Source organism: Lichenostomus cassidix, chromosome 17 (genome assembly GCF_008360975.1).
Source record: "Lichenostomus cassidix isolate B80296 chromosome 17, HeHo_3.0, whole genome shotgun sequence".
Taxonomy (NCBI): Eukaryota; Metazoa; Chordata; class Aves; order Passeriformes; family Meliphagidae; genus Lichenostomus; species Lichenostomus cassidix.
This window is the reverse complement of record NC_139497.1, coordinates 8,633,150-8,646,007: the sequence shown is the minus strand read 5'-3', so window position 1 is coordinate 8,646,007 and position 12,858 is coordinate 8,633,150. Positions and strand designations below refer to the sequence as shown.

The window sequence follows — 12,858 nt, the reverse complement described above, 5'->3', positions numbered from 1 at the left end:
GTTTATTCTGTGCTGGGCTGTTGGCTTTGATGTTCCACCAGTGTTTGCACTCTGGGTTCAGCAGGAGAACCAGGAGAGCCCTTTTTGAGGGAGGAGGACTTCAAAAGAATTGTGGAAATTGGGCCCAAGTGAGACTAAATTGGGAAACTCTAAACATCCTTGAAACACTGGTTGTGTCTTTGCTCTCTGACCGTCCCCAGCTGGAGCTTAAAGGGACAGATTTTGTCCAAACGAGGCACTTGGCAACTCCTCTGGCCCTGTAGCTGAGCAAACACCGTGGAAAACTTCCCCTTCCTCCATGTGCTTCCTAACAACCCAATCCTGCTGGCTGTGCTGTCAATCAGGGTGCAGGTTTGTAAAAACATCATTATCGCTGCTGACCAACCCAAAAAAACTCCTCACCAGCTCCTCTCCCACCCTGGGAGTGTCCTTTGGGTTCTCCTTTAATGTGTGACGTTGTCTTTTCTCCTTTAATGCTTTTGGAGCCACAAGTAAGTGCAATTCCAGCCTGGGGGTTTGTCTGGCCACAGCAGGGATTAAGGTACTGTGAAGCCAAGGAGGTTTTCCAGCAGCTTCTGGAGAATTCCCTGAGGGTTTCCTGAGATTCCTGGAGATTTCCCTGGGTGTTCTGGGGGTCCTTGGGCACTGCTGCATCTCAGACAAGTTGGTGCTTAAAAGGTGTTGATGTTTTTATCTGAGTTTAACTTCTGTGACCAAAACTGAGTTTTTGGGACTGAGCTGAGGTCTGATGGCTCACAGGGCTGGGATGGTGAAAATTAGGGGGATAAATTAGATTAAGGCATCTTTTGTATCATTTCTTCCAAGACATTTCCTGTCTGCTGGGAGTCTTGAGGGGCAGAAAGGTGCAGAGAGGGCTCAGCTGCCCTTGGGGTGTCTCCCACCCTGGCAGGATGGAGAAAGGAGGAGCTGGGAGCTGTTTTGCCCCAGCAGCAGTGACCCCAAACTGTTCCCAAACAGTGTTTTCCCCATTAGGAGCAAAGCCTTGAAAGAATACAGAATTTTCCTCCTTTTTCCAAATGTCCAGGGACAGAGTTGCCTTTTGTAAAAGAGTGAAATCAAACTGCAGGTACCCAAACCCCCTTGGGAAGGAGGATTTGGCCCCATTTGGAGGTATTTTTTGTGAAGATCTGGTGTTAACTCCCCACCAGAACACCAACCCTGGAGCAGAGGCTGCTTTTGTCACTCTGACTCACATCTGTTCTCTGAACAGAATCAATTTCTCTGCAAAAAGCTGTCACTGAGCTCTCTCATCCTCGTTACCATCTCAATGTCTGGGCCTGAGTTTGTGATTTCCTATGGATGAGCTGAATGTGCATTATTTTTTATTTTTTCTCCGTGAGTATTAAAGAGCATTTCCCCAGAAAACCCCCAGAAGGAAAAAAAAAAGAAATAAATGCCTGAACCCCATATGAACATGAAATGTATAAAAGCACAACTACCCCAGAACATCCCTGGAGTGTGGAGACACCTGAAGGTTTTATTTATTCAGTGGAAATACAGTGATTTACTGGCCAAGAAGAGCTTTCAAAAGGTTTCCAAAGGTTTTCAAAAATCCCTGTGCCTTTAATTCTGTTCCCTGCTCAAAGAGTGCCTTTAATGTCAATATAAACCAGGACCTGTTCTGAGAGAGCAAAACTTACCCCAAAATCTTTTGAGATGCAGAGGGTTGGGTTTGCCCTGTGTCCTTTGATTATTTTTTTAAAAAAACCTAGACAAAAAAAATTTACAAATTTCTAAATAGTAAGACATTACAGGCAAAATAGAGGAGATATTTTCCTTTAAAAAAAATCAAGTTGAGTCATTTTCCTGTGGTAATTCCAGCCTTTGGTGCTGTAACAAATTTGTGACACAGTTCCAGCATGTAGAAAATACATTTTTCATTCACTTGAGGAGAGGGAATTAAATACAGATCTGCTCTATTTCTCTAAGTAGCTTTATCTAAAATACACATTGAATTTGGCAATTAATTCATATGTGCATAGGTGATGACACAGCCAAGGGAATCACTGTGTTGGATTTTTCCAGCAGTTTTAAGAGTTGTGAGGTGTTGAATTTTCAGATGAATTCTTAGATTGCAGTGGGTGATAAAATCCAAACCAATAACTTGAGGTTTTCTTTGTCTTGCTGTTGATTGTTTATTTTTAACAGGATCCAGAGCTGTCAGTCCTTGCTTGGACATGACAAATTCCATGTTCTTCAGGCAAATTGGAAAGCCTTAAATTAAGGGAAAAAAAGATCCATAAAACGGAAGTTTTTTCCCCAAAAGTACTCAACTCCAGCACCTGCCACTGCTGGTTTTTGTCCAGAATAAAACTCAGTTTCCTTTCCCAGCCCAGCTCCTTCCTTGCCACCCAACCATCCCAGCCAGGCTGCCAGAGCAAAGAGGGAAATGAAAAACTCCAATGTCTTCTCCCAGCATCAATTTGTCATTTGCCATCCGAGAAAACAAATTATTCCTGATCTTTATCACTTGTTTTGTACATATTCCCTGTCTGGGCCATTGCTTTATCTCCATCCTCAGGGTGCAAAAAAGGGGCTGAGCCTCCATTCCCTGGTGTTTTTTCTTGATTTTTATCAAAAATTTGTAGTTTATGGTGGGATTTTGGCCTAGGCCATTGGCCAGAACATCTTTTGGAGAGTGGGGCTTCACTTCAGAGGAAAGAAATGATTTAAAGCAAATATAATTTAAATAAATTATAACTTGCCTGGGGTTCTACAGTGAGTAGAAATTCAATTTTAGGGTGATAATGTTGAAAAAAATCAACATGTGGCATTTAGTGAGCTTTGTTGGTTTGAAGGGCATTTCAAATTTCAGTAGCAGCTTTCTGGAGATGAGGGGGAGATACACAGCCAGAATGGGCTTTATCACATTCAGAACTTTATTTCTAGCTGATATTGGGAGAAATATTATGAGAGAATAAGTTTTGTCTCTGGGAAGCTACAATATTGAAAATTCAAATTTATAAATTTAGAAAAAATAGATAAAAATTATAAGAATCAATATATTGATCTATTGGTTTTATGTAATATTACAAATATAAAGAAATTATTATAAAGAAATTGCATCCTGGCAATGACTCCAGGGTCACTGGCAAAGCACATTTAAACACCAGCGGTGAGCTCAGCCGAGAGAAAATTGTTTTATCAAATCCCAGAGAGATAAACCATTCAGCTTTGTACAGGCCAAGCCCAAAAGGGAAATGTTCCATTGTGTTCTCCAAGTGGAAAATGGAAATGTGGAGTTTATGAGCTCCAGGCTCATGAAGAGAAAAGAGGATTTGAGTGGAAAGGTTTTGTTGCGTTTTAACGACAAATTTCCTTTCATCTGTAAGCAGAGCAGAATTTCACACCCACCGTGTGATGTGGGGTTATTTTTAACATCAAATTATTATGTTTCCATACTCTGCTTTCATTCATTATTTACTGGAGCAAAATTTGAAGGATTTCCATTAAGAGAAGCAGTGATTTCAAAGGTTATGGTAACAAAATCTTGACTCATTAAGGAGCGCCCTAAGATTAGAATCTGACTAAAAATGTGCTTTCTTGAACGAACCACACTGATTGCATTTCTTATTTATACCAATATTAGTCATTGATTCATTAATATGGATTTGATTGGATTCTCCAAGAATTGTGAGGTTTTCTTTCTAGCCACAGGCAGGAGTTGTTGGTGTTTTAATCCGAGGAGTTGGTACTAGCAGTGGTATCTATCCAACATTTCCAGCCTGGAGGATCTGGGAATGGAGCAGAGCCTTCAAAGAGCTCCAGATATTCCAGAGACAGAAAGTAGGGATGGGGAGTAAAGCAGTGAATTACCAGCAATGTTTGTAGGATGTCTGCGAGTCAGGAGTGATTTACAGGGCAATTTTTTTAATGGCTTCAGGAGGATTTTAAGCAGCCAGCAGTGAGCAGAGTTCAGATAAGGAGTTGACTTCATGGTTGGGTGTTTTTTTGTGGAGGAAATATTTGTTCCCACCAAGGCACCTTTTGATCAGCTCAGACAAGTGCTGCCCTGCTGGTGCTGTAGCTGGGTTGTGTCTGCCCCGATTTGTGCACAATTCACTGCACCAAACGAGGGGGGAAGCAGAGCAATGAATTTTTGCCCTGTTGATGTTTTTCCATCTCCAAAACCTGTCCTGTCGCTGCCTCTCCTCCCATGGGCTGGGATGGAGCTGTGCTGTGTTTTTAGGGGACACTCCCCCCGTGCCATCCATCAGCTCCTGAGCTGTCCCAAATTCCTGATTTGGGAATTCAGGCGCTGTGGGATCAGAGGGAGCCGAGTGGGATCAATTCTGGACAAGCAGCTGACACCTCTGCAGTCACTGCTGCCTTGGCTCTGGCAGCCCCAGCGCTGTCCCCACGGGCCCATCCTGCTGGGCTGCTCTGCTCCCATTCCCATCCTCTGTGCCATTCCCTGGCTCTGCCTCCCGATGCTCCTCACTGCTCTGGAGGTGGAGTTGAGCTCAGAGGCACCGCGTTCACCTGATTGCGTTTTTATTGCGCTTCGTAAATTTCCCGATTTGTCTTTTTTTTTTCTTTTTGAGTGTTTTCCCTGTGGAAAGAGGGATGGATGTGCAGCCATTACTTCTGCAGCTCCTGCTCTGGAGCTGTTGGTAGCCAGAGCCAGGAGGTGGTTTTTTGTCATGGTTTTTGGCACTCGCCTCCGAGATTTGTGTCAGCGTTAAGGATGCAGCTCATTTCCAGGTGCTGGGAATTGGAGGCTGGAATGTTTTTGCAAAAGGGATTGGAGCAGAGCAGGCTGAGTTAATGTGTGCACAGCCTGGTTCCTGCAGCCTCTCAGGGGGGCAGTTCTGCAGCAGCACCTCTCACTTAGCCCTGAGTGATGGGCGCTGGGAGCACCTCGGAGATCATTTAAAAGCTGATTTATGTTCTCGGTGTAAGTGAAACTCCAGTGAAAAACCTCTCCTGCAGTGACACAGCTTGTGTCAGAGCTGGGATGAGGATCAGCCCTGCATCCCAAACTTCCTCCTCACCACATCCAGCCTGACTGAGGAGATCTTCTTTCCTTCTTGGCTTGGATGAGCTCAGCACAGGCAGTGAGTGAGGATATTTTAATTTTTCGATATTTTGAACAAAAGAAGTGGCAAATTATTGCCCACTGGGATGGGGCTGTTCGTCCTTGTGCCAGCTTGGAAGGGCTGTCCCTCCCCTGGATGTGGATTTATGCTGAGCAGAGCTCTAAGCCATATCCCCAGGACCTTCTGGTGTTATTTACATTTAGAACAGTGATTTTTGCCCCTTGTTCTCCTGCCGTGGTGCAAAGGGGGGACTCGGCTGCTGGAGAAAGAGTCCAGAACTCACTGAGAACAGGTTGTGGATATTTAATTTTGGTGATCAGCTCTGATTCTGCGATGAAATGAGATTCCTTCCCATCTGCCAGGGTGCTCTCCTGAGGGTTTTAGTGAGTTTTTGCCTCTTTAGCAGCACCAGACAGCAACAGCCTCGGTAAAGAAGCAATTCCCCAGCAGAGCCCAGCGACACAAACCCTCTCTGACAGCTCCCACTGTGCCCCATGAGCAGGGCTGGACGTCACCTCCCTGGGGACAGAGCTAGACAGTCCCAATCAGCACCAAAACACGCAAAAGCTGCTTTTTTCTGCTGCCAGGGGAGCCCAGAAAATGCGTAAGGAAGTTGTATTTGCCTCCCACGTGGGCTCTGCTCCCTCCAGCTGCAGAGCTCAGGCTGAGGTGTGGGAAATGGAGATGTCTGAGCAGGCTGGAGGAAGGAAAATGCCTTTTCTGCCTTTGCTGGGAGAACTTTCATTAAGGAAAAATGGGGTGCTGGTCCTCCATGAGGTTAAATCCACAACTCTGCCCTGGCAGCCAGTGGAAAGCAGAATTTGACTTGAAATCTTTAGGAGCAAAAGGAAAAGCCTTGCCTCTGTGCCCTGGTTGGGTTGGTGGTCACTTTGGATGTGGTGGTGAGAAACCAAGTGCTGTGCTGGAAAATCAAAGCATTCAGGAGGCCAAAGGAGGTGTCCTGGAATTAAAGGTGACAGAGATGGACAGGTGTCTCCAAGGAAAAAGGTGTTCCCATTTCACCTTCATCTTGGGACACAGAGATGGTGAAGGGTCTGGAGAGCCCATGAGGAGCAGCTGAGGGCACTGGGATTGTTCAGCTGCAGCAGACTGAGGGCAGAGCTGCCCAGGGGCTGCAGCTCTGAGCTCTGCTCTGGGACAGGGACAGGAGCCAGGGAATGGCTGGAGCTGGGCCAGGGCAGGTCAGGCTGGAGATCAGGAAAGGTTCTTCCCCCAGAGGGTGCTGGGCACTGCCCAGGCTCCCCAGGGAATGGGCACAGCCTGAGGCTGCCAGAGCTCCAGGAGTGTTTGGACAATGCTGCCAGGGATGCCCAGGGTGGCATTGTTGGGTGTCTGTGCAGGGACAGGAGCTGGGCTGGGTGATCCTGTGGGTCCTTCCAGCTCAGGATATTTTATAGATCCATGTGTGACTCTCCCACTCTCTGGGCTCTTTTCCTGGTGCACAGGGCAGTTTTCCTCTCTTACTTGTACTTTTCCAGACTCCAGTGATGTGTGGGCTGCCTGGTCCATCCTCACCTGGAAGGATGCTGAGGATTTCGAGCAGTTTTAGAGCTGTTCCATGAGCCAGCAGGGCAGCACGGCTGGGAAACAACCCCTGGGGCTGGCTGTAAGGGGAAGGGGCTGGTGGCAGGCTGGGATCCTCAGGGACAGGTTTCATTTTCCCTGCTCCTCCTGCTGATCTAACTTCTCTTGCTCACCGCTAATTTCCTCATCCCGACGTTTCCAGGTGGGGAGAAAAGCGCTGCTAATTTTGGGAAGCTTTGTGGGCTGTGCCAAAGCTCTGGCTGGGGTGTGTGATTTTCGTGTGCTGATGTTTGAATCCTTCACACTATTCCCGAGGCTTCCACATTTTCAAAATACGGAATAACTCCTTTCCAGAGGGCTGATCTCATGATGCGTGTGTGGGCAAACTAACCCGGATGATCCCGCTGGCTTTCCCTGCTCATGGTCTGCTCCAGCCATTCTCTCCATCCCTACTATTCCTTCGGTTCAATTCCCCACCGCAGCTGAACATTGTTTTTTGGTTGGTATTTAGGGAATCGGGCGCTGACTTTTCGCCTTTCTCCCGCCCTTAGCAAGCAGCAGAATTCCTCCAAATCCAAGTCGGTTTGGGAGCAGAGGACGAGCCAGATCCGGATGCACAACTTCCGAGCCAGCTGCGAGGCGCTGTACAACGAGCTGGACCCCGAGGAGAGAGTGCGCTACGCCACCACCCTGCACATCCGACCCGACATGAAAACCCACCTGGACCGGCCGCTGGTGGTGGAGCCCCGCAGCGAGGCCAGGAACAACATCTCCAAGCTGAGCCCCGTGGATGTCCAGGAGGTGGTGGAGCATCCCAAGGTCACCCCGAGCGACGGGGCGGAGGCGCCGCGGAAGCACCACCGGCATCGGGAGAAGGAGAAGCTGGGAGAGCAGGAGAAGGGCGATGGGAGCAAGGATGAGAACGGCGAGCCCGCGGTGAGCAACAAGGAGGAGAGGCACCGGCAGCACCGCAGCCGCAGCAAGGAGGTGGAAGGGGCGAGCAAGGAAGGGAAGAGCGAGCGGAGCAGGGGGCAGGAAGGGGGGAAGAGGCACCACCGGCGGGGCTCGGTGGAGGAAGGGGCCGAGAAGGAGCACCGCAGGCACCGCAGCCACCGGCACTCGGCCGACCGGCCGGGCAAGGAGGGCAATGGCACTGCCAACGGTGCCCGCGGTGAGCGGCGCTCCCGGCACCGAGGAGGGTCCCGCTCCGGGAACAGGGATGGAGAGCCTGGAACCAAAGGGGACAACGGAGAGGAGCCCCACCGGCGGCACCGGCTCAGGAACAGGGCGCTGTCCACGTACGAGTCGGTGGAGAAGGAGAACGGCGAGAAGGAGGGCGAGGCTGGCGAGAAGGAGCACCGCAACCACCAGCCCAAGTGAGTGAGTGCTGCCCGACCCAACCCGGCTCGCCTCGGGGGGCACAGAACCCCAGAGGTGTTTCGGGAAATCCCTTATCCCCCTCCCCTGGTGTTCCCTGTCCCCAAACCAGCTGCCACCACAGCCTGCAGTTCTGTTTTGCCTGAATCAGCAATGACTGAGGTTCCCAAAGACGATTGTGATCCCTAGAACAGCTCAGGTTGAAGGCAGGAAATTTCCTTGCTGTAAACACCAACACACCCTGTAGGACACCAAGTGAAGCAGAGAATTTCCTAGCTACTGAAGGATGCTCCTGAGGGACATCTTTTTAAATTCCATCCAGCCTTGCTTGCAGCCCTTTGATTTTCATTTTTAATGGGGAGCCTTCAGCTGCACCACCAGTTGTTCCAGCACGTGGCCTCTTCCATTAAGAACAACGATGTCCCCCATTTGCTTTAATTCTTATGTAAGTCAAGTGAGAAAAACAGCCCTGGTGAAGCATTTGGAGTAGTTAATAAAGAAGGATAGATTGCCTTTTCAGCTTTATTAGTCTGATGGAAAAGAAATTGCACTGGGATTCTTTAGAATAGAGTTCATGTCACCGTGGAGAGCCGTGAGTGGCACTGAGATAATAATTTTCCTGTCTAAATTATCTTCCTTTCAGCTGGATTTCCAAACACTCTGCCTGCTGTTCAGTGTGCTCATGTGCTCGGGTTCACTTTGCTCCTCACTGGAGCAGAGCTGCTGCTGCACGGCAGAGCAGGAGCCATTGAGCTGCTGACAGCCACAGCACAGAGTGGTTTGGAGCTGGAAAAGAGAATCACCACCTTTAAATAAGGCCTCGGGAGAGCATGGGGAAGCAGAGTGTCAGGATTCATTCAGCAGCTGATGCTGGGTGGTGGCTCCTGGCAATGAGAGTGCCACATGGCCTGGGGACATCGTTAGACTGAGTCAGGGGATGTTCAGTGCCACAGTCTGCTCTCAGGGTTGTGACTGGGGTTGGCTTGGGAGGTCTCTGAGGAAAAGGACCCCAGTTTTGCCATCTGGGGCTTGTCCTGCAGAGGATTCCCATGGAGCAAACAATCCCAGCACGAGGTGCAGCATCAGGAATGTGTCTCTGAATGCTTCCTGGGCCATATTGACCAGATCCTGCTTTTCCCAGGGAGAACCAGTGTGAGCTGGAGGCCAGTGGCAGTGTGAGTGTCCCAGTGAGTGTCCCTGTGCACACCCTGCCCAGCACATACCTGCAGAAGGTGCCTGAGCAGCCCGAGGATGCTGACAACCAGAAGAACGTGACGAGGATGATTCAACCCCCCCTGGACAAAACCACCACTGTGAACATCCCTGTCACCATCACTGCCCCTCCAGGGGAAACAACTGTCATACCAAGTGAGTGCTCTGCTCTTCCTGCTGGGAAATTGCCAGGAAATCTGAATTTCTAAGCAGTGATGGGGGCTCTCCTGGGCACTGCCATCCTCTCGAGGGGCAGAGAGGGAACTTGTTGATAGAGGATCTGCAATTCCCACACAGGCTGCAGGAGCTCAGCAAGGCTTCCTGGGTGCCTGGTGGCTCTGGAAAACCTGAGATTCCCTGGAATCTCAGAGCACATCTTGTGTGTAAGAGAAAGGAAAGCCACATCCAGCTGTGATCCTGCAGCTCTGCATTCCTGTGTCGTTCCAGAGCTTTTTACAATCCTCTCCATCGCATTTTGAGCAGATCCACCCTCCCTGCCCTTCTCCAGAGCTCTCTGCCTTGGCTCTGTCAGCACAGATTTACAGATGATCCTGAGATCCCTGTGCCCAGCCACCACTGGGCCTGATCCCTGGCAGGGTGGGAACAGCCTGGAAAAGTCTGGAGAGCTGAAGGGAATGCCAGTGGGAAATCCATGAGGTCCCCATTAGACTCCAGGCTGTCAGGACTCTGCTTTCCAAGAGGCACAACCAAAATCTAGCAGGGTCTCTAAGTGCTATTTCACTCTGTTGTCAACCACAAGATCTATCTTTTCTTTCTTTTTTATTTTCCTTCTTCTTTCTTGTTTTTTTTTCTCTCTAAAATGGTAATTTTCCTATATTGCAATGCTGAGTTCCTGTCAATCACAATTTATCAGCCTCTCCCTTTCCTGGCCATTTCCTCTGTATCTGCCTGGAGATCCAATAAGGAGTTTATTGAACATGTCACTCAAGCACAATGAAATGTCATTTTCTTTGCAAAATAAAATAAAAAGTAATAAAAGCCCTGCACTGAACGCATTCTGAAGGGGTGGGGTTTTTGGACTTCAGGTGCTGGGAATTAATGGAAGAGCTTTTATATGTGTCTAAGGAGAAAATTTGCAGTATAAAATGTTACCCAGTTCATAGATGGGAAATTACCTTCAGTAAATCATCCCATAAACCCCCTGCAAGTGAAATTAAGATGAAAATTGGAGAATTTCCAACCTTTGGGAGGGAAGTTTGGACTGTCTGATAGAAGGAGATGGTTTTTAAAACCTGCTGCAGGATGGAGCTCCACAGCTTTACACATGGGGAGGTCTGCCCAAACTGAGGCACAGAATTCCAAGGAGCCCTTTTCAGGTCTCTCTTCCTAATTCTGGGAAGTTCAGCAGTCTCAGCCCCAAATGATTAAATCTCATCTATGAATTTGATCCTCTCTGTGTTTCAAAGCCAATTGTGCTCCTGGTCCATGGGAGAAAACACAGAATTACAAGGCTGGTCAAACTTCTTTTTCATTTCTTTCAAGGATCCCAAGCTGATCTCTCTCCCTAAGATTTTGTGCTCTTTGGAATGGTTTTTGCAGCCCTGGGGTAAATCATCTCATTGTTTCTTTGTCTGCACTGAGCAGCTTCATTTCCTGGCTGTTTCTGCTCCGTGGCTCAGCAGCAGCTGAGGGGTAGAACAGCCTCACTCTGGAGTGATAATAATCCAATGATTGTTATCCCATTTAATCAGCATTTCCAAAGGCTGTTTGCTCTCCCAGCTGCACTGTTTGCATTTCCAGCTGTTCCAGGCAGCAGGAAGGCTGCAGATCCATTTTTAACCCTCTCCTTTGTGTTCTCCCTGAATTCCCAGTGAACAACGTGGAGTTTGAAAGCAAAACAGAGGAGAAGAAAGACGTCGATGACTTGACGAAAAATGGGCCTAAACCGATCCTGCCTTACAGCTCCATGTTCATCCTCAGTCCCACAAATCCGTAAGTTCCTCTAACACCAATTAGGGGTTCCAGGTGCTTCAAAGCAACAACATGAGTGGGATTTTCATCTCTGCCAGTCAAACACATTGGGACGTGAAATAAAAGGTTATTTATGAGGGCCAGATGCTGCTGTTGAGCTGGGTTTTCCTGGGGGAATAACTTATCAGGGAAAAGATTATGCTGTAGGCAGACCCTGCTGATGCAGATCCCAAAGAATGGGAACACAGGTATTTTTGGGAAAAGGCTTTGTCAGGAGTAACAGGTTGGGGGCTGCAGCAAATTCCTGCAAGTTCTTCTGCTGCAATCTCTGTTCTTTCCACACAAGTAGATTTGCATCTTTGAACTTCTGGGAAAACCTGGATGTTTTTTATTTGCCAAGGCTGGGAGTGCAGCTTGTGGGAGCTGCAGGGATTAGGGTGTTTCTTCTCTTCAGGCATCTCTGATTCCTGCAGGGCTTTGGATTCACAGCCTGTAAATACTGAATTTGCTGCTCTGGGGAGCTGCAGGGCCAGGGGGGAGAAGGGGTTGTGAGAATTGTGGCATAAAGGGCTGCAAGTTGTTTTAAGCAGTAAGTCAGGGCAGGAGAGGGCGTTGAGAACTTCTGGAGATCCCCTTGGAGCAGAGGTTTCTCTCTGGCTCAGGTAAACTTGTAGATCTTAGAGTTTCTCTCTGCCCAGATCCCAAAGGGGATTCAGGCCCTTCTTTGGCAGCTGGATTTGAGAGAAGAGTGAGTCCTCCTGCACCTCCTGCTGCTCAGTACTGACATCCTGTGCAGTCATGGAACAAAACAGGCTCTGTGTTCTCATATTTGACTCCCAAAATGCTCCTGTGGTGGAAGCACCCCTGGACACTGGGCAGGCTGAACAGAATCCCAGAATATCCTGAGCTGGAGGGATCCACCAAGATCATGGATCCAACCCCTATCCCTGCACAGACACCCAACAATGCCACCCTGGGCATTCCTGGCAGCATTGTCCAAACACTCCTGGAGCTCTGGCAGCCTCAGGCTGTGCCCATTCCCTGGGGAGCCAAATTAGGATTATGGGGCTTGGCCTCTGCCTGGCTGGATAAAGAAATGGTATTTCCATTAGGTTTGGTAGCTCAGGTCTTTTTGCTGTGAACTAACCAACAAAAATGAGCTGGGAAAGGTCAGCCAGGGCAGCATTGCTGGGTGAGGAGTGAAGGTGCTGAGCTCAGGAGTCTGAGCTGAGAGCAGGGTTGGGCAGGAAGAGAAGCAGCAAAACTTTCTTGTTTGAGATCTCTGCTTCTCCTCTCTCCCTACATCCTCCAGTTAGCACCTTGTGAGCCCCAGAGCCCAGGATTTGGGGGTTGTTTCAGTTGCCTTGCAGTTTTCCTCAGTTTACACCTCTCCCTGTCACAAAAGCTGTGCTAAAAACCACTGGAAAAACAAAGTTCACTGGGAGGAAAAACCTGTTACAGCCAAGCCAAGGGGGAATAACAAGACAAAGACCAAACTCCACGAATGTCAGCAGCTTGTTTTTCCTCCTCTGGGCAAGACCAAACCCCAGCTGCATGTTCTAGCTGCTGGTAACTCCTCCAGAGAGCTCCTGAAGCTTTTCCCCACTCCAGTGCTGCCATCTCCCTTCCAAACTCCCCTGGAGATCCATGACCTGAGTGCTGCCAGAGGGGAAAACAGTTCAGGGAAGCAGAAATGAAAAGCATTTCTCTGCAAGTGGCACCACCCTGGTAG

General features: G+C 48.8%; 1 protein-coding gene across 10 annotated transcripts in view; it reads left to right on the top strand.

The window, feature by feature from the left end:
* Positions 1-12,858, top strand: part of CACNA1B (calcium voltage-gated channel subunit alpha1 B) — a 279,796-nt gene that overhangs the window by 192,786 nt on the left and 74,152 nt on the right. For all 10 annotated transcript variants that reach the window (XM_085076372.1, XM_085076378.1, XM_085076379.1 and 7 more), the window contains 3 exons: positions 7,157-7,981; positions 9,124-9,350; positions 11,027-11,147. In XM_085076372.1, the coding sequence (XP_084932498.1) occupies positions 7,157-7,981; positions 9,124-9,350; positions 11,027-11,147 (1,173 nt within the window). The remainder of the gene's footprint in view (positions 1-7,156; positions 7,982-9,123; positions 9,351-11,026; positions 11,148-12,858) is intronic.